The following is a 17940-nucleotide window of genomic DNA, read 5'->3' on the forward strand; positions in this document are numbered from 1 at the left end:
TAGAGGGTGGGAGGGAGGGAGTGAGGGAGGAAGCAAAATGTTGGTGGATCTGGGTATCAGCTGGACAGGGGTTATATTGGAGTTCTCTGTTTGGGGTTTGTTATTAGTTTTGCAATTGTCCTGTAAGTTTGAAATTATTTCAAAATAAAAAGTTTAAAAAAACACTAACACCAAACTGACACTTTCTTCTTGATATAGTCAGAAGATATAAAGATAATTTTAAAAGGAATGGTTTTCTCACTGCATAATTCAGTGTTATTTAATGCATGCCCCTAAACAACCTGATATCAGCTGGTGTTAGGAGTCAAACACTTTGGGAAACACTGATCTATAGCAGTTCCTAAGAGTGGTGATGATTATACCAAGAACTAAAATTTATTTAGAACAGATATGTGCAAGACACTGTTTTAGTACTTTACACCTTCACTGTCCCAAGAAAGGTAGCCACTAGCCACATTTGCTATTGAGTACCTGAAATGTGGCTTATCTAGTTTGAGTTGTGCCTATTATGAATATAAAATACATACCAGATATCCAAGACCTAGTATCAAAAAAATTAATTTTTAATTGATTATGTATTGAAATGTTAATATTTTGGATATATGGGTTAAAATAAAAATATACTGGGTTTTATACTTTTTTAATGTAGCTACTAGAACATTTTAAAATACATAAACAGCTCACATTTGTGACTTGATTATATTTCTGTTGGATAGTACTGTTTTACCCATTTAATTTTGTTTCATTTTTAACAACCCAATGAGATAGGTATTAACTATTTTCAACTCCATTTTTCAAATGAGGAAATTGGAATGTTGAGAGATTAACTACCTTGCCCAAGGTCACAGAGCTGATAAATGGCAAATTGAACCCAGACACTCTGTTTCCAGTCTGGACACCTGAGTACTCAATTGAAATATTTTGGAAGATTTATCTAGCTATGAAAAAACCCTTGCTTATGAATACCACTTCTAACAAAAGGTAGGCAAATGGACAATATATGAAGCTCTCTGCCTTCTAAGAAATACTGTAAAACAAAGTAGGGGGAAAAAATTATACAAAAGTGGGGAATCATTTAGTTTTGTTTTAAAATTTTTGTCATCCAAAGATAATTAAAAATGAGATTTGAGGCAATGCTGTTTTTTTGAATAAAAATGATTAACTTGAATAATTAGAGGCACCTGTTAGTTTATTACTACCTGAGATCATGCCTGAATGTTGATAATAACTCTGACAGAAAGTCAGTGACAGTAATTCTTTTTGTAGAGTACAGTTTAGAGTTTGAAAAACAGTTGGCATTCTGAATTTCTGTAAGTAAATTTGAAGTTGGGAGGGGCAGATTCATATTATCAGCAGGTACTTTATAGATTTCTACCTAAACAAGTAACACTAGAAACTTGGACCTTCTCCTGTAACCACGAGTTGGTTCAATCTCTGAATTATTTACAGAAAAATTAGGATACTGTGACAATTTGCATTTCAAAGGGAGAGGAATCCAGAGGCCACTCTTTACTCATGAGCATTTCGGGATCAGTTTTGAAGCTGTTGGAACCATCATCTTCTTTATAGAGATTTTCTTTGGGAGTTTACTTTCCTCCTCTGACCAGGTGTTAGATACCCTTATAAGAGCCATAATGTAGTGTATCACCTGTCATTCACAAGCATTTGAGGGCTGATTTTGTGTAGGTTTCTGTGCAAAGTGCTAAAGAGAGAAAGATAAAGACATATTCTATGTCTTTATTTATTTTTAAAGATTTATTCCCCGCCCCCCGCCCCAGTTCTCTGCCCTCTGTGTCCATTCGCTGTGTGTTCTTCTGTGACCACTTCTATCCTTATCAGCGGCACCAGGAATCTGTGTCTCTTTTTGTTGTGTCATCATGTTGTGTCAGCTCTCCATGTGTGCGGCGCCATTCTTGGGCAGGCTGCACTTTCATGCTGGGCGGCTCTCCTTACGGGGCGCACTCATTGTGCGTAGGGCTCCCCTACACCGGGGACACCCCTGCATGGCAGGGCACTTCTTGTACACATCAGCACTGCGCATGGGCCAGCTCCACACAGGTCAAGGAGGCCCTTGGTTTGAACCGCAGACCTCCCATGTGGTAGGCGGATGCCCTATCCATTGCACCAAATCCACTTCCCATATTCTTTATCTTTAAAGATCTTAGTATCTAATGAGAAAATGAAATTATGAATGAATAACTCTAATAAGATGTGTTAAAAAAAAACAGAACTGAATTTAACCCAGGATTCAAATCTGGTGTGTTCCCTGATTCCAATTTTATTGCATACTGGGACATAATTTTTTTTTTCATTAAAAATATTTTTTCATTACAAAATTAATACCTGGTCCTTTCAGAAAGAATTAAATATAGCTAAGCAAAAATAGGAGAATAAAAATACCCATCTAGGGAATATTACCAACATCTTTTTTTTTTTTAAGATTTATTTCTTTATTTCCCCTTCCCCCACGCCATCCCACGCCACCCCACGCCACCCCGATTGTCTGTTCTCTGTGTCTATCTGCTGCATCGTCGTCTTTGTCCGCTTTTGTTGTCAGTGGCACAGGAATCTGTGTTTCTTTCTGTTGCGTCATCTTGTTGTGTCAGCTCTCTGTGTGTGTGGCACCATTCCTGGGCAGGCTACACTTTCTTTCACCCTGGGCAGCTCTCCTTAGGGGGTGCACTCCTTGCGTGTGGGGCTCCCCTACGGGGGGGACACTCCTGCGTGGCAGGGCACTCCTTGTGCGCATCAGCACTGCGCATGGGCCAGCTCCACATGGGTCAAGGAGACCTGGGGTTTGAACCACGGACCTCCCATGTGGTAGACGGATGCCCTAACCACTGGGCCAAGTCTGCTGCCTATTGCCAACATCTTGATATAACCTATTAGCCTTTTTCCTATAAATATATACACATATATTTTTAAATAAAAGGGAATATACTGCACGTATACTTTCAACAAAAATACTTATGTCATTTTTATTGATCAAATGCATTCTATTGTCTGTACCACCGTTTACCAGTCCTCAATAATTTGTTCATTCAACAAATATTTCTTGAGTACTGCTATATTCCAAGAACTGTCTTAATGTGACTAGGTATGCAGTGGTGAACAAAACAAATATTGTCTCAGTCCTACCTTCTAATTAAATAAATGTTTGATAGTTCCAATTTTTCACCGTCGTAAACAGTACTGTAATGAACATCATGGAATATACATCTTTACATGTCAAACTGTTCACTTGGGATAGTAATAATTGAGCATATATTATATACCAGTCTGCTGACTTTATTTATATGTATTATGCCATTTAACCTTCATGATTCAAGAAGTAAGATTGTTGGGATCCCAGTTTTCAAATGAAGAAACTGTGGCATGGAAAAATTAAGTTATTTGCCTTGCATCATATAGCTAAGAAATGCAGAGCCGGAATTCAAGCTCAGATTTGTGTGATGCTGGGTTCCAACCACCATTAGCAATGTTGAGATGAAATTACTGCATGAGAGGGTATAGACGTTTTTAAGATGCTAAATTACTAAATTTCTGGTTAGAAAAGTTTTACCAGTTGATACTTTCACATCGTATCTTTGCCAACACTGAGGTTAGCTGCTGAAGATTCTTAAAAATAAACTTAAACTTTAAATTTATCAATTTATATGGGGTCCCGAAAGTGCTGGACAGATTTAAAAAATGATTTATTTCAACCAAAGCACAGAGAAAGAGACAAGAAATAAACAGATAAACAGTGTGACACTAGAAGAAGAGACTAATAAATGAGAAAGAAATAGAGACAAGAGTGGCAAAGGGGTGGATATTTTCTAGTTTCAAGACAGCCTTCCAGTCCTGATTCCCGGCCCTTTGAGGCACTGGATTGCCTTCATACATTGGTCCTGTGATAGACCCCAATTTCATCCAGTAAACTTTTAAGGTTGTTTGAAAGAGTTTCTGTTTCTTGCAGCCAGGATGTCTCTTACAAGTTATAAAATATGCCTTTTTGTGTAGTGTGTAAGATCCAATACAAGATTTGCATTTATGTTTTAGGATTTGTTGGGTTAAATAAAATTTTAATGGAAGGAAAAACTCAAATATGCTGTGTAGTGAGACAAAAGTGACTCATTTTCTTCTCTGTTTTCTACATCATCTACATTTCTCTGGTTTTCTGATCAGAAAAATATTAAAATGTTTTACAAAGTTTTAAAAGTCATCCATTTGATGCCACTGGAATTATTTAAGTAGTCAAGTGTCTAGTTGATTATCGTCATCATAGTCCTGAGTTGTCATTACTCTGCCAAGACTGTATTGCCTTCCACAACTAAATGATGCACCTTTCAGAACATAGGTTCTTTCACTAGGTTTATCATTATAGCTTCTGCGATTGAATTGACCTGCTTTTCCCCTTGGTTCTCCTTCGGTCTTTGAAGAGGCAGTGTACCAACTAGGGGCATGGGCTTCCATTTAAACCTATTTTGCCATGTGGTCACTGTATGACCTTAGACAAATTATGTAGCCTTTTGTGCCTCTATTTTTTTGTTTGTTTTATTTTTATTGTGTTAACATATACAACACAAAATTTCCCATTTTAACCACTTTGTTGTGTAAAATTCAGTGATACTAATTACATTCACAATATTGTGCTACACCACCATGCATTACCAGAACTTTCCCATCACCTCAAATAGAAATTCTGTACCCATTAAGCAACAGCTCCCCATCCTGTCTCACCCACCCACCCCAGCCCCTGGTAACCTGTCATCTACTTTCTGTCTCTATGTATTTGCTTATTCTAGATATTTCATATTAATGAAATCATATAATATTATACTTCTGTATCTGGCTTGTCTTCAAGGTTCATCCATGTTGTAGCATATACTAGAACTTTACTCCTTTTTAGGCCTGAACTGTAGTCCATTGTATGTATATACCACATTTTGTTTATCCATTCATCTGTGATGGACCACTTGGGTTGCTTCTACCTTTTGGTTATTATGAATAATGCTGCTAAGAACACTGAGCTACAAATATATGTTCGAGTCCTTGTGTTCAGTTCTTCGGGATATATCCTAGAAGTGGAATTGTCAGATCATATGGTAATTCTGTGTTTAACTTGTTGAGAAACCACCAAACTGTTTTCTCACAGAGGCTGTACCATTTTACATTCCCACCAGCAATGTACAAGGGTTCCTATTTCTGTGTATCCTTGCCAGCACTTGTTATTTAACATTTTAAAAATAATAACCACTCTAGTCAGTATAAAGTGGTATCTCGTTATGGTTTTGATTTGCATTTCCCTAATGTTGAGCATATTTTCATGTGCTTGTTGGCCATTTGTAGATCTTCTTTGGAGAGAGCCGTTCTAGTCCTTTGCCCATTTTTTTAAACTGAATTGTTTGTCTTTTTGTTGTTGAGATGTAGGAGTTCTTTATATATTCTAGATATTAAATCTTTATCAGATATATGATTTGGAACTATGTTCTCCCATTCTGTGGGTTGTCTTTTCACTTTCTTGAAAATTTCCTTCGATGCACCAGACTTTTTGATTTTGAAGAAATCCAATTTATTTTTTCTTTCATTGCTTGTGTTTTTGGTGTCATATCTAAAAACCCATTGCCTAATACAAGGACTTGAAAAATTTCCCCTATTTTTTCTTGTAAGAAATTTATTATTTTAGTTTTTATATTTAGGTCATTGATTCATTTTGAGTTAGTTTTGTATATGGTGTCTGTGGCTCCATCTTCTCAACTGTAAAATGAAGATAATACTAGCTCATTCATATGGCAGTTGTGATGAATAGATGATATAGCATATATAAAATGTTTAGAAGAGTATCTGGCACAGAGTAAGCACTCCATAAATGTTGCTTCTGCTGCTGTTGTCACTACTTTTACATTTGGAGTGATAAAGGAAAAACAACTTTGGATATTCATCATTACCATCTTTATTGTTACCGTCACTTATTTTGAAAATCCTTACCTTACCATAACTCAAGGATGTAACTATATTATCTCAAGCAGGAATATACTGGGGCAGTAATAAAATTTCCCATGCAGGTAGTCCAGGTACCAAATGGGCCTTTGTAATCTGTGAGGAGAAACATTTTTAGCAGTTCAATTTCCATTTGTACTCACTTATCTTTTCACTTTTTAAATTATTATTTTTATGAATAGAGTTCTTAATTTTCAAAGAAACTTTTTGTTTTATTGATTCTATTAGTTTTCTCTTTTCTCTTCATGTATCTCTGTTCTTTAAAAGTTCTTCATTTTAATGTACTCTAATTTATAAATCTTTTCTCTTATGGTTAGTACTTTTTATATCTTAAATTCTAATCACAAGATCAGAAAGATTTTAAGAAACTGTAATATGTCTTCTAAATGTTTTTAAACTTTGCTTTTTCAGTTTTAAGACCATAATTCATCTGGAATTACTTTTGTATGGGGTGTAAGGTAGGGATCCAATTTCTTTTTTCTTTTTTTCCCATATTGATAGCCAGTTGTCACATATAGAATATCCCTCCTTTCCCCATTGATCTCTGTTACAACTGTTCTGATTTATATCATAGTTATATATGTATAACAGGTCTGTTCTGGGCTATCCCTTCTGTTCCATTGGTCAGTTTGGCTATCCTTGTGCTAATACCACACTGTCTTGATTACTAAAGCTTTATCAAGACTTAATTTTTAATAGAAGCAAAAATAAATCTCTCGTATTCTTGATTTTATAGAGAATGTTTCTAACATCTCGTAAAGTGTGATGTTTGTGGTAGGTTTTTGTAGATGCTCTTTTCAGGTTAAGGAAGTTCCCTTCTAATCCTCTTTCCTACTTTGCTAAGAATTTTTAGCATGAATGAGATTCATAGAGCTTTGCCCTTTAATCTATTAATGTGATAAATAACATATATTTTTCCAAAGGCAAACTAACCTTGTGTTGTTGGAATAAACACATTATTCATGATGTGTTATCTTTTTATACCCTATTAGTTCTATTTGGTGATTTTTATTTATTTAAATTTTTTTTTAGGATTTTTGCAACTCCATCAAGGATATTGGCCTATCATTTTCTTTCTTACACTTTTCTTGTCTAGTCTTGGTATTATAAAATGAGCTGCTCTTTTGTTCTGTAGAAGATTTTGTATACAATTAGAATGACTTGTTTCTTGAAAGTCTGCAAAAATTCATTTATGTGGACCTGGTTTTGGGAGAAAAATTTTAACTACTGCTCCAATTTCTTTAATGGTTATAAGATTATTCACGAATCTATTGAATCTGTTTCTTCTGGAGTAGGTTTATGTAAGTTATGTCATCCTAAGAATTTGTCCATTCTGTCTAACTTACCACATTTATTGGCATAATGTTCTCTCATATTTTTCAATTCTGATATACATCTGCAGTTTTATGTTCACTTTCTCATATTGTTTGTATGTATGTGCTTTCTACTTTTTTTTAATCATTCTCACCAGAAGCTTATTATTTATTAGTCTTTTCAAAGAACTAACATATAACTTTATTGATTGTTTCTGCTGTATTTTTGTTTTCTGTTATTGATTTCTACCCTTTAGGATTAGTCTTTTTTTCCTCTAACTTCATAAATTGGACATCTAAAATTTATAGCATGTTTGGACCTGTTCTGCCAATATGGTAACTATGATAAAAGAAAAATGTTGCCCAAAAAGAGAATATTGACTTACTGACAACAAAAGGAAAGAAAACTTCTTATTTTCCTCCTGTCTTAGTCAGAAGAGAGAGAAGCCTTAAAATGATCTACTTTTTACAACAGGTTTGAAATCTCTATGATTCATGGCCTTTGAGGCAAGACCTTTTTTTCTAAACTGTTTTAGAGCATACTTCTTTCACAATGTCACTAGCAGAACACCTTTTGTGTGTGTGTGTGTGTGTGTGTAAATTTGGACATATACAGCCACAATCTGAAATCTTAATCCTTACTCTGTTGGGTCAGCTCATGTGCTGATTCCCTAATTGACTTTTTAAAAGCAATGAACTTTTTAAATGTCATATTTTACTTTTCACCCTTAGTTATAAATGAACTTGAGAAAAAAAAGGAAAAAAATCTCAATGTGTTCCAAAAGGAGGTAGCGATGCCATTATAAATCTATTTTGTTATCATGTCAGATACTAGGAATGAGGATCAAATAAATATTTCTCAGTAACTACTGAAAATACACTTTTGTGATTTATTATCAATTGTTAAGAGCTCACAAACCGAGCAAACATCAATCCAGATTTCCAGGATACCCGTTAGAGCAACAGGGGACTGTGACCATCTCACTTACTACTTAGACTATTACAGTCAAGGAATAGCAAGAAGAAATGGGAGTCAAGAATATTGATGGATTATTATGATTATATTGTTTGAGAGTAAGAGAAAAGATATTTATTGAGTGCCTGCTTTACACTTTGTAGGGGCAAAATACAAAGATAAAATGTCCCTATCTTCAATGACTTTTTGGTCTAGTCGGGGAGTCAAACAAATCACATTTCTCAAATTAAGATATGATTAGTCCCAGGGACACAAAAAGGCACAAAATAAGCATGACACATCTTTTGGAGTATTCATTTTCTTATAATTTGGGTGGATGTGCAGGGATAGAATTAAATAATTTAACTGATAAACACCTTAAAATGTGTTGATGTCAAAATTTAAAAGGTCCTTTTATGAAAAATAGTATAAAATTATTTTGCATTTTTAAAACAAAATACTAGATTTCAAAGAAACTTTGTGACCTGGTACACCAATTTGGACTACACCCAGAGGACTAATAAATTCATTCTCCTCTGCTGTTGGGGTTCTTAGGTATAAAATTTCAAGACGTGTTAATGTACGTAAGTTAAATAAAATGTGTCCTAAATAGAAATAATTAATTCTGACAGAGTAGTCAGGAAATGTTTCACAGAGGAGATGGCATTTGAGCTAGACCTTAAAGAATGTGTAGGCTTTCCATGCAAAGGCAGGGCAGTAAGGGCTGCGGAAATAGCCTAAGTAAGGACAGTATGACAGTTTGAAATTCTTTTATGAATCCCAAAAGAATTTTGGGTACCCTTTGATTGCATTAGATTCACTTTAGCTCACTTAATTAGGGTGCTTTTGATTGGACTCCATCAATGAGGCATGACTCAGTTTGAGTCCCTGTCTTCTTGTTGGGTCTGATATAAACAGAGACAAGAGAGATTCACACAGGAAAAGGAAGCTCTGCCATTTTTGACCCTGCCATGTGAGAAAGGACTTGAGGATCGCTTAAGCATAAAGCCTCCGAGATGCTGGGTCCATGAAGTAGCCAAAGGCTGAAGGGATAGGTCGTATACCTGATAGCTCACAGCTGAACCCAGGAAGACAGCGAGCAGCTAAGGCTGAGAGAGGAGGCTTGGACAGAGACAAGCCCTCTGCCTGGTTGCCCTCCACTGAGCTTCCGGAGAGGGGAAGGCAGAGACCTTGGCAGAGATCAGCAGCCATCTTGCTTCACCACATGGCAGGACACCAAGAAAACATCTCTGCTGATGCCTTGATTTGGACATTCCATGGCCTCAGAACTGTAAGCCTTTACCCTAAATAAAATTCCCGTAATAAAAGCCAACTCATTTCTGGTACTTTGCATTGGCAGCCTTTGGCAAGCTCAGACAGACAAGCCAAAAAAAAAAATACAGCATGTTTGAGAAATAATGAGATGTTTTTAATGGGTAAAGTGTATTTCCAGTATAGAGCAAGATGGCCTTTGTGTTTGAGATTTCTAGTATTTTCACACATAGACTTTTTTTTTAGATTTATTTCATTTATTATTTCTCCTCCCCCACCCTGTAGTTTACGCTCAGTCTGCTCTCTGTGTCTGATCGCCTTCTTTTTAGGAGGCACCAGAAACCAAACCCAGGACCTCCCATGTGGGAGGGAGGCGCCCAATCACTGGAGGCACCTCTGCTCCCTGCTTTTTGTGTGTCTCATTGTGTTTCCTTGTGTCATCTCCTTGCATCATCTTGTTGTGTCAGCTCACCATGCCAGCCATCATGTCAGCTCATTGTCTTGCTCATCTTCTTAAGAAGGCACTGGGAACCAAACCCAGGACCTCCCTTGTGGTAGGCAGGCGCCCAACTGCTTGAGCCACATTGGCTTCCCACACATAGGCTTTATTTATTTATTTTTCTTTCCCTACACATAGACTTTATTTCATTTATTTATTTATTTTTGAGGCACTGGAGCCAGGGATTGAACCTGGGACCTCCTATATGGGAAACCAGCGTTCAACCACTGAGCTACACCAGCTCCTCCCACACATAGACTTTAAATGCCAGTCTTATCCTTGCTCCTGATAAAATTGCTGTTTGGATATTTAGAAGTTTAGCTTGTAAGCATTGTAAGGCGACATTTAAGCTGGAGTCTTAACTTTAAAATATGGGAATCTGATTCATATAATCATTCAGCAAACACTTAATATAGTAGCAGAGTGATCCTGTTAAATGTGTAATTCGGAACTTGTCGCATGTCTGCGCAACACTTTCCACCCTCCCACTCCCAGTGTTGCCCATCTTGCTCAAAGTAAAAACCAAAATCTTAATGGTGACCTACAAGATCCAACATGATCTCATCTTTGCACTCCTTCCCCCTCCCTGCCTGAACCTCTCTGATCGCCTCTCTCACTCCCCAAAACCTTATTCACTTCACCCCTGCCACTCTAAGCCTCCTTTCAGGTCCTTGAACAGATACTCCCTTACCTCCTTCAGATTTTGGCTTCAAATGTCAGTTTCTTGGTAAGGCCTTCCCTTCCCTGATCACTAAATTTAACATCTCACACCACCACCACCACCCCCAAGTCTCCCCATCTCCCTTCTTCAAATCTGCTTCATTTTTCTCCATAGCATAGAGAAAATCATCATCTAGCGTGCTACAGAGGACAGTGTAGCATCACAGTCAAGAGAACGCAGTCTTAAGCCAGACTGCCTGTGTCTGTATCCCACCTCTGTCACTTTCAAGATCTAAAATCCTGAATTCTCTATGCCTCCATTTCTTTGTCTATAAAAAGGGGTAGTTTCTATCTCATAGATTGTTGTAAGGATTAAGTTAATATGTGTAAAGTGCTTATAACAGTGTCTGGCCTGTTAAGTGGTATATATGTTCACTATTTTTACTTTTGTTGTGTTAATATTATTACTATGTTTTACTTACTAATTTAATTTATCATCTTACCTCCTCCTGTATTAGAATATGAATTCATGAGGGCAGCGATATTTTCCCGCTTTGTTTATTGTTTCTAGAATAGTGCCTGGCTCATAGTAGGCACTCAGTAAATATTTGTTGTATGTTAATGGTACAAGGCGTTAACATCAGACCAAAAAAATAAAACCATTATGCTAAGTGAAAGAAACCAGACACAAAGTAAAAAAAAATGTTGTTGATTGAATCGTTGTTACCTCTAGAAAGGGTAGTGGAGGATCTTTATATGTACTGTTTAAAATTTTCACAAAAAGAATGTCATCCTGTGTCACTTGTGTTCTAGAAGAACTCATAGACTTACATGGAAGATAGACATGAAGAAAAATAGATGACAACACAGTATAAGTATATGTCCACGATACGGAGAACTGAGTGTGTAACACCAGGGGAAGGCGATGCAGTGAAGGTTAGCTTCCTGAAAGTGCTCACGTGAGAGCTGGGCCTTAAACTAGGCAGTGTGGGAAGCAGAGGGGACAGAGACGAGAGGTGAGGAGCGTTTTGAATATTTTGCAGTTTTAAAATTTCCATCCTATTCTCCCTTACCCACTCCCATATTCAGCATCTGCAGATAAGTGTCTGGCTGCAATTAGGACCTAAATACTCCATTAATGCGAATATATTGGGATTTTTTCTCCTAATTATTTTCTTGCTCCCCAGAAGTTCCATTAGTTTTTTTCATTATACCACTCTTCACATTTAGTCCTAGATTCCCTTGGTGGTTTACAAGAACTTCACATGTGATTTCTGTCCATGGAATGTGGTGAAAAAGGAGGAAGACATATTTTGTTTAATTATAGCTTTGTTTAGGAACAAACATAGTTCAGCTGAACTACCTTTTTTTGTTGCGTCATCTTGCTGATTTTTATTTTGTATTTATTTCTCTCCCCTTCCCTCTCCCCCCCAGAGTTGTCTGCTCTCTGTGTCCATTCACTGTGTGTTCTTCTGTGACCGCTTCTATCCTTATCAGCGGCACCGGAATCCATGTCTCTTTTTGTTGTGTCAGCTCTCCGTGTGTGTGACACCATTCCTGGGCAGGCTGCACTTTCTTTTGCACCGGGTGGCTCTCCATATGGAGCCCCACTCCACTACGCAGCGGATACCCTTGCGTGGCAGGCACTCCCTGTGCACATCAGCACTGCACATGGGCCAGCTCCACACCGGTCAAGGAAGCCGGGGGTTTAAACTGCGGACCTCCCACATGGTAGGTGGTCGCTGTATCCATTGGGCCAAATCCACTTCCCTAAACTACCTTAATAATTAAAATTTAATATCCATTACGTGCTGGTTTCTAGTCCCTTAGCAAAGGACTTGAAGGTCAAGAAATTTGCTTTTCATTGTGTGACTCTAGACTTTTTGAGGTTGATTTTTTTTAAATCTCTGATGAGAGTTTGAGGTTCTGCCTTTTTCTACCCATCATCCTTCCATCCAGGCTTGGGAGAGTAACCTCGATGACAGCCTACACCCAGAAAAGGAAGAGCGTCAATCCACTATGTTACTCTCGGTACCTTCTCTATTTATAGCACATCTCACACTGAGTTGTCACTGTGTTTGTCTCTGACTTAAAGCCCCTAAGGAGGACTATAGCAGGTTTAATATTCATTTGTACACCTAGCCCAGTGCCTGGTTCATAATAGATGCTGAGTAACATCGGTTACAGTGAACTGAATTGAATTACTGTACCACAGGAAGAAGGGGCTTTTTTTTTTTTTTTTTTTTAAAGATTTATTTATTTATTTAATTTCCCCCCCTCCCCTGGTTGTCTGTTCTTGGTGTCTATTTGCTGCGTCTTGTTTCTTTGTCCGCTTCTGTTGTCGTCAGCGGCACGGGAAGTGTGGGCGGCTGCTCTTTCTTTTCACGCTGGGCGGCTTTCCCCACGGGATGCACTCCTTGCGCGTGGGGCTCCCTCACGCGGGGGACACCCCTGCGTGGCAGGGCACTCCTTGCACGCATCAGCACTGCGCATGGGCCAGCTCCACACGGGTCAAGGAGGCCCGGGGTTTGAACCGTGGACCTCCCATATGGTAGACGGACGCCCTAACCACTGGGCCAAAGTCCGTTTCCCAGAAGGGGCTTTTTGATTTGCTGTTTAAGTGAAACTGACTTAAATCTAGAAAAGTCATTTGTATTTTGTTTTTAAACATGGTCTAAATTTGGGGTACAGCTACCAATATGTTCATCACCTATAATTTTTCAAGCATTTTGTGCAGTGACTCATCAAAGTCCCCAAATACTTTTTAAAAAGTCACAATGGCCCTAGGAAACAAAATTAGGCCTGACAAATAAAAATAGTGTTTTCTCTTTGCAGTCAGGAATGTGTGGTCTTGTTGATATATAGAGGAGGATCTTTAAGTATAACACAGGCAAGTTACTCCTTTCCTTGGACATGTAGCAGAGTCTGAGAGTGAAGCAGATGTCACATGGTAAATTCCAGTAAGGGCTTCCTAGCACATTTGTTTCATTCTAACTAGTATCCACTGATCAAAGGCTTGTTGGGTTGTCCTGATACTTGTTTTCTGACCTCCAAGTGTCTCTAGTCCAACTAGCCAAAAACCCAGACCAGACAGGGGTGTCTCTTTTTTAGTAAAGGAATAAATAAACTTAGCTTCTATTCCTTTCACCATTTTTTTAGTGAAAAATTGCTTCACTAATTTTTTCTTTTGTAAAGGAGTTCAGAATTTAAATCCTCCAGGCCCAGGATCTTCCAAGTCTAAAACTATGAAAACAATGGTAGTAATAAAGTACCTGGCTACTTTCCTATCTCTCCTTTTGCCATAGATCTGTCTCCTTCTGAGATCGAGTACTGAGTATACTTATAAGTACCATCTGAATAAACTCTATATTATAGAGAAGGCTCTCTTGCCTTCCATTCATTCGTTTGTTCATTCATTCATCGTACCTTTACTGGGTAGCTACTAGGTGTCAACCTCTGTGCTAAGCTCTGGAAATACAGAGATGAAATGAGATTCTCCCCCACCCTAAGGAGCTCACAGTCTTTTCAAGCACAGTAATATATATAATACCTAATTAATAATAATAAAGTGCCAATGGTGAAGGAAGTATTAGTTCAGCATGGAAGGGTTTGGAAAGGCTTTACAGAAAATGTAAAAAGCTTTACAGAAATATAACTTCTGATCCTCAGCCTTCAAGGAGGAAAGTATTTCGTTAGGCAGAGATGGGGGTAGTCTGTCGTTTCGACACAGGGCACGGTAAGAGCAGAAGCACGGTGGTAGAAAAGCTCATGGCATGTTTAGGAAACAGGCTGCACGGGGGAGATGGAACCAGACGGCTGCGGAGTTCCCACCTGGTGCTGAAGGGTACGGACTTGAGAGCCTGTGTTTGAATCTCAGCTGTGCCACTTACTAGCTGCTGTGACCTTGCAAAATCACTGTATAAAATAACCTCTCCAGCTCGGTTTCTTCTTTTTTTTAGTGGGAAAATAGTAGCATCTATTTCATAGGACCTCCCCACACACACACACATACATAGTACACACACGGCTTAAAAGAGTTCTTAGAACAAAGTAAATACAATAAAAGTATTCATTATTATTAAAACACATTACGAAGAGCCTTAAATTTTACTCTGTACATTGCTATGTAAGCAAAAGGAAGGTTTTTAAGCAGGGAGGGGAGAGGCTGTAAAAGGATATAATCTGTGTTTTAGAAAAGTGAGTATGGTGGCCAGTTTGGAGAATAGTTGGATACGGAAGAGACTAGGGCCACAATACAAGGTCTGAGACAGTTTTTCAAGTGTGCGGATAAGAGGTGCCATGGTCCTGAGTTAATTCAGTGGCCTTGCCCTTTAAAATTCTGGGTTCCTAATGAGAAATTTCAAACTTGAGATAGTCATCTCAACAGATATTTAAATCCAGAAAACACAGTGAGGACCCTGGAGAAGAGCGCCAAGAGGCACTCCTGTTTTGGATGCTTTAGTGCTCAACTGAAGCTTCCACTGTACACCCAACATCACACCATAGCAGTGTTCTGCATACTGCTCATGGTATCTTTTCATCCAGTCAGATGTCAGAGCAAGCTCTTCTATCTTTGAAGGTTTTTTTCCCGCTTTGAATAACTTCATGTTTATTTTTCAGTTTCTTAGAGGAAGTTCTGGCTTCTGGACTGCACAGCCGAAGCAAGGAAAGCTCTCAAGTCACATCACGGTCAGCAAACCGGAGATGAGATGGTGATGGAGAGGTGGGGAGAATGGCACAGCTTCCTCTCTTGCCCGCAGTGCAGGCTTTCCTCACTGGCCGGAGGGGTTGGAGAGGAGCCTTGGGTTTTCTCTTGTTATAACCCATCCCCATAGCCTGCTGATTCCTGAATTGTTGGCACAGACACCAACACTACCAGTGATGACAGAATAAGTCTGAGCCCATCCCAACTTACTTTTCTCATGGTTTCTTTATTGAATAAATTTAAAACATGTATGTGATAGCACAATCATTTCAGTTTCTGATGAATTTGGGGGATCTTGAAAAGAGGGTTATCTGAGTCTAGAGGAGTTTAAAAAAAAAGAAAATAAGTCATCATTTGTATGTGCTACACTCCTCCATTTCTTCTCTTCTCTTCACCCTTTTTACTTTTTATTAACCACATTCCTGCACAATTCATTTCTGAGAACTCTATTTCTTGAGAGAGCCATCTAATAATTGTTTATCTCCACATTGCAATTTTCTGTGGTCCTGAGAAACCATGTATGACTACAATAAAAATCCATTTTGTGAAAAGAGATGGGTGATTTGTTTTTGTTTCTTTGGGGTTAATAGGCATTCATGAGGTGGGGCATGAGCTGGCTTTCTGCCAAACATGAGAAGGTCTGGCCTCTACACAAAGGGTATTTAAAGTAGGTCAAGGCAAATAATAATTCTGGTGTCAATTTCACTTCCCTTGAAAGCAGTGGAAAGTGATGGTGTCACTAATGCTAGGAAATTAAGGATTCCTCAGATCATTATAGCAAAAACACCATAGCACAATCCCTCTCTGGTTCTCTGTAAGTCCTTCTATATTTTTCTTTTAGGCTTTTCTTTTACTTTAATGAATATTCTCAAGTCAAACAGAGTAGGATGAAATCGTCACTACCACTTACCAGCTCTGTGACTTCGGGAAAGCTACTTCTTTGTGGCTTAGCTTTATCATCTATAACATGGGAGTAGTAATAGTACCTGCTTCATAGGGTTGTAAGGATTAAATGAAATGATACACGTAGAGCACGTAAACATTGTTTGGCACATAATAAGCACTCAATAAAATTTAACCAATAGTAAACAAAATTGATTCCTCTCTCCAAGTTGGGGATACAAAATCATTATGCAAAATGATGGCTTCCTGTCAACTCTTCCACTCCACTAATCAGTTCAAGAGACAAGGTTTCCCCCATTCGTCCCTACTCTCAGCAGTTGTTCTTTTACCTTACACAAATTCATGGGGAGTCCATGATAGTTATAGCTAAAATCCAAGTTCAAGTTCTTTTTGTTTTTCCTCTTTCTTTTTTTCACTTTATAGGTCCTTTTGGATGCTTTTTAATTCTTCATTTTTTTTTATGTCTTTGAAACAGCCTGCAGTATTTTCAATGCAGCATTTTACAAAGTATGTAATCTTTTCAAATAAAGGGAAACCTCCTCCAAGCAGGATTACCTGTGCTTCCTTTTCCTGGCAAGATAACTCTTTGGAATGAGAAGAGTAAGAACTGAGAATTTTCTTATATGATTCTCCCTTACCTGCTTCCATTGTGCCAATTCAACTAACAATATGAAGTCTAAGAAATGAGTCCTACCCTCAGGATGTGTGATGCTAGAACATGGCACTTGTGTATTAAAGGGCAAAGACTCAAATGTATTTTTAAGGTTTACAGAGCTGATTCCATTATTACTGGCCTTTTAAAAAATATATTTTCCCTTTAAAAACATCATTTTAATTAAGGTCTCATAAGCTTTTAGTAACTTTCTCCCCCATAAATTGAATTACCCTAGGCTAAAACTTTATCTGCCATTTATTCTACAAAAGCCAAGGACATTTGTTTTTTAGTTAACTGTTTGAAAAAGGATATCCACTCCGTAAACTTACAGGCAGCTATTCACAAACCCTTATCTCTGACAGCTCCCTTTTTCCTCCCTTAAGTGAAGTTACTTATAAAATATTCAATTGAAGAATAAAGCTACTGGCTGTCCTGTCTTATCCATGGGTGCAGTTAGGGAGGTAGCCCTATCATGAGTCCTCCCAGGACCTGATCTCCAGCTAAGAGAAAAATGACCTTGAGAGTTATTTTTGTAGTTTGTGTGTATGGTAGTGTCGAGCTCACTGAGAATACAGTGCTATGAAAATGTGCAAAGGAATCCATCAGTTCTTACCCTCAGATTTTTCCTTAAGCATTGGCCTTTGGGAACTGTCCCCACATAGATTCCAATTCAGGTACCGCTGAGGCTCACCTGATGGGAGGGAAGAAGTCAGCTTAAAGAGTGGACCAGGGGAGGAGTATGGCTTGTGGGAAGAGGGATGAGTGACAGGATGAAGGGAGACAAGGTGAGGGAAGTTGGGGGCAAGACGACAAAATGAGGCAGTACAGCAGTGCAGGTTATCAGAGTGGAGAGGGGTCAGGGTAAGGGGCCATCAGCAGCAACGAGACAGCAAGAGATTTATGTAACATCTTGAGCAGACAGAGACGGTTCTACAGCCCACATGCATCTGCTCTGGAATCTGAAAATTACTTTGGAGAGTTTGTATTTTTTAGCAG

The 17940-nt window shown here is 38.3% G+C and overlaps 1 protein-coding gene across 1 annotated transcript in view; it reads left to right on the top strand.

Annotated features, from left to right (window-relative positions):
- Positions 1 to 15937, top strand: part of VPS45 (vacuolar protein sorting 45 homolog) — a 99104-nt gene extending 83167 nt beyond the window's left edge. Inside the window, exon 15 of the mRNA XM_004461630.4 lies at positions 15302 to 15937. Within this exon, the coding sequence (XP_004461687.1) occupies positions 15302 to 15389 (88 nt within the window). The 3' untranslated portion in view covers positions 15390 to 15937. The remainder of the gene's footprint in view (positions 1 to 15301) is intronic.
- The last annotated feature ends 2003 nt before the right edge of the window (positions 15938 to 17940 follow it).

Source organism: Dasypus novemcinctus, chromosome 13 (genome assembly GCF_030445035.2).
Source record: "Dasypus novemcinctus isolate mDasNov1 chromosome 13, mDasNov1.1.hap2, whole genome shotgun sequence".
NCBI classification, from domain to species: Eukaryota; Metazoa; Chordata; class Mammalia; order Cingulata; family Dasypodidae; genus Dasypus; species Dasypus novemcinctus.